A 7088-nucleotide genomic window follows, 5' to 3' on the forward strand; every position below is an offset into this window, starting at 1 on the left:
GCAGAATGAACTAATGTCAAAAGTAACCATTTTATTTGTTTATTATAGAAATTATTTATAATAGTTATAAATATTTTTAGCATTCTTCAATTTATGTTAACATTTATATACATATAATTATATTATAAATGATTATTATGTTATATGGAAATGATCAACCATAAATCACATTTTTTTATCTGTTTCATAAAGTCGATTATCCCGGGAAATTTGAACTGAACGGTATTATTACCTATGTTATTATTTGTAAAAACATCACTTTAGGATAATAAAAATATCATTCTTAATATTAATTTTTATTTTATAATTAATAGAAATTAATCAAAAAAGTTAATTAGCAAGTTTTAGGGTATCCTATGAAATGTTTAAAAACGAACACGTGTTCTGCTTAAATCTATGTGTAAATAACAATTTTCATTTAAGTCTTACAAGAAATTTATTTACATTTATATAAACAAATGTATTATAAATTATTATAATTATTTTATAGAAATATCCAAAATCGCTAAAAAATGAATAAACCATAAATTAAATCCTAATTATTTTATTTTTATGTCCTGTTTTTGGCGAAAAAATCGCGCTTTTAACCGAAAAAGAAAATCTGGCAACTAATACATAATTATGTTGATAAATAATAATTACCAGTGCTTGAGCTTTTATATCAATATTTTTTAGAATTAAGCAGTTTTTCCAAATAACATGATTTCGTTTCAATCTAAAAACAATTTTATTTTTGTAGGCTCGAGTGCGTACACCCGTGCGTGCGTCTTGTGGGGACAAGAGTCCTACTATAAGGTCAAATTTCTAATATGTTCACTATAAATTAATAAGAAATAGTTGCCAAGTAAAATCAAAAGAAGTTGATGTACGTTTCTTGCCGTCTTTTAATGAAAAAATACCTTAATATTATTTTATTATAATAATTTCAGAAAGGCATCCAATTCGCATAACGAAATAACCAAAAAATAATTATAATAAAAAAAGCATTATTTATTTAAATAAAATTACATATTAGATATATCATTTAGATTCCAGCAAGAATAGATGTTGGGTCTTCAACTCCTGATTTTACTTTCCTCAGAAATAGAACAGCTTCACGACCATCGATAAGTCTGTGGTCGTATGATAGGGCTAAATACATCATTGGCCGTATTTCAACCTGCATTTAAAAAAGGACACATTTAAAATTTATATTAAGATATTAAATTAAGTAGCAAAAGAAGAATAAAATGGACCATACGCCTACCTATCTGTATAATATTTTAAATACCTACTGAAAATTATTATTTATTGCAAATGTTAATATTTAAAATATTTTATTTATTTATTACCCATTTAGGTATAGTTCAAATGACTTGTTAATTATGATGGTTATGAACTTGAGAAAATATTTGGACTACATATTTTTATAAGAAACCTTGGTGTCTCCTTGATTTAAAGGAGGTAGAGTTAGATTTATAGATTTAATGGAGCCTTACAGATCTAGCAGCTATAGTCAAAAAGTCAGTAACGTACACCACTAGGTTCTCTTTAATCTATATATGTTTTTCTGCATATAGCAGGGGAAAAAAAGTTGTTTTGACACTGTAACTCCTCTTTCAGCCAAATTTACAGACAATTCCATGAAAACAGAGTAAATAGTGCATACCTAATTAAAAAAAGAAAAATATCTATATATTACTAACGTTTTATAGAAATAATATGTTTAATAAAAAAACAGCACCACAGAGCGCAGCTAGCATATAAATGCAAGGGGCGGGTGCGGCGAGGTGAACTCGGAAATCAAATGGGATTCAACGGATAGGTTAGAGAACTATCGCGAGGGCGTGCTAAGTGCATTTGTGCGTATTAAATGAGCATGGAAGGAACCAACCCTCGTCGTAATGTTTATTTAAAGAAAGTCGCTTTTCATTGTAAAATGTCTATATACCTACTTAAACGCTTACGTGGGGTGCGTGTGTGATGTTCAGTATCATTTTATCGCTTTGGTTGCGATTTTAAGAAAAAGTTTAAGAAGATTAAAAATAATACTAGCTCGTAGTGGTGTGCACAAGCGTGTGACTGTTGTGATGGTTGAGAGTTCGATTCCCATTAGGGGGAATGAAATATTAAATATTTTCATTTCTTCGTTCTGGTAGCAAGGTAAAACGCGTCGGTTCCGCCACTCAACACCCAATGCCTCAAGAGTTCAGCGGAAAGTGAATGCGGGAAAACGAAGTGTCTTAACACTATATTCACAGGTTACCTATCCTTGCCATGTGTATTTATTGAGAATCTAAAAAAAAAGGTATAACTTATACAACTGTCAATATTTTAAATAGAGAACAGAATCAAACGTCATCCAAATCAAGATCTACCCATGACAGATATATTAAAGAAGAAAAAAAACACACACACACACTACACACAAAAGCGTTCAATCATACACACCACATCAACATCCACACAAACCCACCTTCCCCTGAACGGCGACGGGTCGCTGCACAATCGCGTGCATGCCCAGTATCGCGGACTGCGGCATGTTGATGATCGGCATAGAGAGCAGCGAGCCGAACACGCCGCCGTTGCTGATGGTGAAAGTGCCGCCTTGCATGTCCCCCGGTGTTAGTCTGCCTGGAAAACTTTTATGGTGGGTGGGGATTCGAATTCGACGGAAAAAGATGTGGGTGGGATTGGTATGTGGATTAGATTTTTGCTCCAGGATAAAAAATATTTAACATTTTCATTTCTTCGCTCTGGTGTCGAGACAAAGCGCGGCGTTGAGTTTTGCTACTAACCACGTAATGTCACAATGCTGGGGGGATAATTAAAAATGGAGAGTCATACATCTCCTCTTTCTTCTCTGTAAATGCGGCTACATGGAAAAACACAATATTAAGAAGTGCAAAATTACCTTTCCTCGCTTTGTCCGCTAGTGATGATATCGATAGCTCAATTTGCGGGAAATCCATGGCGTGGACGTTGCGCACTATGGGAGTCACCAAGCCCTTGGGAGTGGCCACCGCCACGGCAATGTCTACGTAGTCTCTGTTGGTGTGATTACACTTAATAAATAACATTTAATCACATATAAAGGAAGGAAGGAGTGGCGAGAATTAGGGGAGGATGTATGTTCAGCGTTGTATGGACGTTGAAAGGCTGATGGATGGATGGATGGATGGATGGAATCACATATATCTATTTAATAACTATTTTATTATTAAGAACTTATTAGAGAAATGAATTTTAGGTTGTTTACTGTCATTGTGTTGTCTAGAGAATCATAAGTAAAAACAGAGAGATACGTCAGTAAGGTTTCATTAATTCTTTTAAAAGACGCTCTATATTCGCGAACTTAATAAAATAGTAAATGGCAATAAAAACATTTTTTATTTTTCTTGACACAAAACGAGTGAACGCCATAAAGTGGGGGTGGGGGGTGGCATGGGGTAGTCCGGGTGGGGTGAGACAAGTCGCCGTGTAAAATCTATGTCCTAGAAGTAATGGCATCACGCGCCCATTACCTGTAAACAATGGTACGCTATAACGCTGTTGATCGCCTGATCCGTGAGAGCATTGGCCGGGCGATATAAAAACTGAGATGTGAAAGATAACTTTGAAACGTATTAAAAAAAACATCAACTTCACGCTATCCCGAATACTGCGGGATAGGCAGAGAGAAGCTAGTTTTAGGACACTCCGTTTACCAAAACGTATTGTCTGGTTCAAATAGCGTCAAGTTATTTTAGACTAATTTGTTGGTGTTTGATACTCTGACTCTATTATCGACAAGCTATATGTTATGATTTAAGGGAGTGGTCGTGCTTATGATAGCTTCATGCTATATCCTGCAGGGCAGGCGGTGTAACGTAGTGTCAAGCCACTCTATCCTATACTCTCCGTCCGATTTCGAGATACTGGGTGTTGAGTGTGTCTTACAGAGTCGAAAAATGGACATATTCTAATGCCCTTAGTGGAAATCGAACCTACAAGCATCGTATTTAAACTCAAACGTTGACGCTGCGCTATTATGGCTTCGATGCGAAAAAGCTCATTTATATTAAAATGTGATTACCTGTAAATAATATTTCCATCGACTATAACACCGTTGACGACCGGCTGGTCTGTAAGTGCGTTAGCGGACGCTTTTAAAAATGGCGACATAAACGACAGTTTCACGCCGTATTTCTTGGTGAATGTATCTAAGTTCGCTTTTCGGAAAGCCATCAACTTGCTGCAAGAGATTGATTATTTTTATACTTTCATTTTAAAAACTGCTTTGTATATTGAGATTGTAGGTGAAATGGGACATATATATGTATATAAATTTGAGGCCAGTCGTGGCGCAAGGATTTTAGTGATTGTAAACGCGGCAGGTTGTGGATTCGATTTCCATTCGAAGAAATGAAATATTTAATATTCCCGTTTTCTTCGCTCTGGCTCTCCACTTAAAACGCGAAGCCTCCAAAATTCGGCAGAAAATGGGCAATGGAGTGTTGAGGACTGGCTTCAAAGCAGGAGAAGGGCTTTGGTGAAAATAAAAATAAATGCCTTAAACCTCATATCACATTCGTTAAACGTTGTCAACATGGCAGTTGTGTTTTGCGCTTCTTTCAGTCTTTCGGCGATGCGTTTCCGCATTCTATTCATGGGAACTGCTAATTCTGTGCGCGTGCCGCCTATTGTTTTTGTTGGATCGCCAATTCTTTGTGTAGCCTGGTGGTGGTTTACAAATAAATATTTAATCAACCATAAATATAGTGGGAAACGGAATGTCTCAACACTAGGTTCCCCCAGCCTACCTTGCTACCCGCATACACCAGTTTTGAAATTTCTTATCAAAGTATGCAATGATAGGTATATAAATATGCCTAAAATAATAATAAAATAAAAAATGTAAACAGAACATATTTCTATATAGCTTAAAAAATACCATGAGAAAACACAACAAATATAGCAATTTTTAATATTTCTACAACAATTCACTTGAAATAGACGTTATTTCCTTACTAAAGCAGCGGCAGGAGTTGGTTTCTTGGCGACGGTCTGTACAGCTGTAGCTTTAGCAGGTGCAGCTTTAGCTACGGCGGGTGTCGCTGGCGCCGCGGCGGGGACGGGGGCGGGTGCGGGGGCAGGGGCGGGCGGCGCAGGAGCTGCTGGTGCGGGTGCTGCAGCTTTGGCAGGAGCCACTCCCGTTACGTCGACCTAATGTTTTTTTTGTTAATTGATTCGTACATATTAAACTTTAATCTAAGCGATATAATAATTAGGTGACAATTATTTTAATAAAATCTTATTGCGATTCCGTATATAAAAATGAAAGCTACGTCCTCCATACTACCGTAGCGTTTGGTGCTCATCTCTCTCTCTCTCTCTAGCTAACCCACTGGGACAGCGGGGCTTAAAAAAAGTTAGCTTTCTGCTGTATTGGGTACCTTAACGTCCGCTTTTGCCTTCCTTGGTGCGAGTAAAGAAATGAAAATATTAATATATAATAAACAAAAGACTGGCCTCAAGTAAAAAATAATAAATACTTATAAATATTTGCTAAATAACCTGAAAGAGAACTTGTTGAGATTTGACAGCTTGTCCATCCTTTACAAATAATTTGACAATTTTGCCGTCGCCCGGCGACATGACTGGCAAGGCTGTCTTGTCCGTTTCTATCTCTAACACCACTTCATCTGTTGCGACAGCGTCACCTTCTTTTTTTATTAATCTAAAAGTAAGTAAAATACTTTATGTTATAGCAAATAAATAAAATGGTATAGGTACCTATGGCAAAATAATAAACATACTCGTACATAACTGTAAACCGAAAGAATAATGTGATAACGTCTTACGTTGGTGGTAGCAAATTCGATTGCGTTTATAAATAGAAGATGCAAAATTTTGCATGCATAGAAGATGACAGCTTGACAGTCGTAGAAAACAGCTTAAATGACATCCTTCCTTATAAAGTTCCCCGCCTCCTTAATGTTCAGTGTTTGTTAATGTTTGTGTTTAGTCCGTTATGTAAATTTTTATGTAAATATATTAAGAATAACAAAATTAAACTGTAAACTAACATTTTTGTAAAATAATAGTATAGATTTTAGTTTAGATTTAGATTACTAACCCTCTTGTTTATATATTGTATATATATATATTTTTTTGTACTGTTATAGGTGAAGGCAGTATTTTAACTGGACCACTCTTAAAAACATGCATTTTTCTGTTGTGTAATATTATTTCTCTTTTTTTACCGTACAACCTCTTTCGTGAGTTCTCCATTCAACGTGACACTGGCGAAGTGATTTTGTGCTCAACTGGCACGCTCGGAACGCCATATTAGAAAGAACAGAACAGAACAGCTTAAATATTTATTTAAAAAAATAGAAAAAAAAAATAACTTACTTAATGTCACCACTGCTAATGGAATCGGGAAATGTGGGGGCTTTCACTTCTTCAACGGCGAAGTTAATAGCATTTGTACTTATATTTTGTCGTCTTAAGTACACAACCATGTCACGTCTTAAAACTAAAAGATGATTGTTGCGGTTATATCTGTTGAAATAAATACGTATTTTTATTACAAATTTATCACTAAATTGTTAATATTTTTTAATTTAGCAGATAATTAAAGAATATTAGTAAATGTATTTATTTTTATTAAAATAAAACTCTGAGGGCGACGGATATTGGCTTCTCACTTATTCTAATTTGGTCGTTTAAAAACTATACCTACTATAATTTATTAAATGTATGCAAATTCTTGATTATCTAAGCGTTTCTTCATGTTGAACTTAAACCCACCATGCTAAACTAGCAAATTACTATTAGTAGCTATTCTCTATATCTGAACTCTATTAACATTTTTTCTTATATCCATATAAAAAATGTATTATTTAAAATATTGAGAACCTACTACCTACCTAGTTTTTAACTGCTGGGGCCAACGTTGACTGCTTTGCAATGTACTTCTATAGTTTGAATATTTCCTTAGCAGTTTATATTCTGAAATCTATATGTCAATCATAAAATAGGAGTATGTATAAATATATATATTTTGGGAATATAATAATAATAATTGGGAACCTAGTGTATTTAAAACGGTAAACTTACAAATC

The 7088-nt window shown here is 34.8% G+C and overlaps 1 protein-coding gene across 1 annotated transcript; it reads right to left on the reverse strand.

Annotated features, from left to right (window-relative positions):
- Positions 1 to 964: 964 nt before the first annotated feature.
- On the reverse strand, positions 965 to 6555 carry LOC146536673 (dihydrolipoyllysine-residue succinyltransferase component of 2-oxoglutarate dehydrogenase complex, mitochondrial-like). The gene is made up of 8 exons (XM_085189338.1): positions 6376 to 6555; positions 5536 to 5698; positions 4990 to 5184; positions 4538 to 4695; positions 4055 to 4213; positions 2894 to 3027; positions 2456 to 2613; positions 965 to 1159 (listed from the first exon to the last, which is right to left on the reverse strand). The coding sequence occupies exons 1-8, from the start codon at positions 6483 to 6485 to the stop codon at positions 1025 to 1027; spliced, it is 1212 nt and encodes a 403-aa protein (XP_085045464.1). The 5' UTR covers positions 6486 to 6555; the 3' UTR covers positions 965 to 1024.
- Between the last annotated feature and the right edge of the window lie 533 nt (positions 6556 to 7088).

This window comes from Heliconius melpomene, chromosome 8 (genome assembly GCF_056956725.1).
Source record: "Heliconius melpomene rosina isolate 202511_hmr_F chromosome 8, ASM5695672v1, whole genome shotgun sequence".
Classification (NCBI taxonomy): Eukaryota; Metazoa; Arthropoda; class Insecta; order Lepidoptera; family Nymphalidae; genus Heliconius; species Heliconius melpomene.

Excerpts from the sequence above, each read along its gene's own strand:
- LOC146536673 (XM_085189338.1), bottom strand. The coding sequence starts at position 6,485 with ATGGTTGTGTACTTAAGACGACAAAATATAAGTACAAATGCTATTAAC. Across the intron at positions 5,185-5,535 it reads CTCAACAAGTTCTCTTTCAG|GTCGACGTAACGGGAGTGGC; the intron begins GTTATTTAGCAA and ends AAAAAACATTAG. Across the intron at positions 4,214-4,537 it reads TTTAACGAATGTGATATGAG|CAAGTTGATGGCTTTCCGAA; the intron begins GTTTAAGGCATT and ends AATCTCTTGCAG.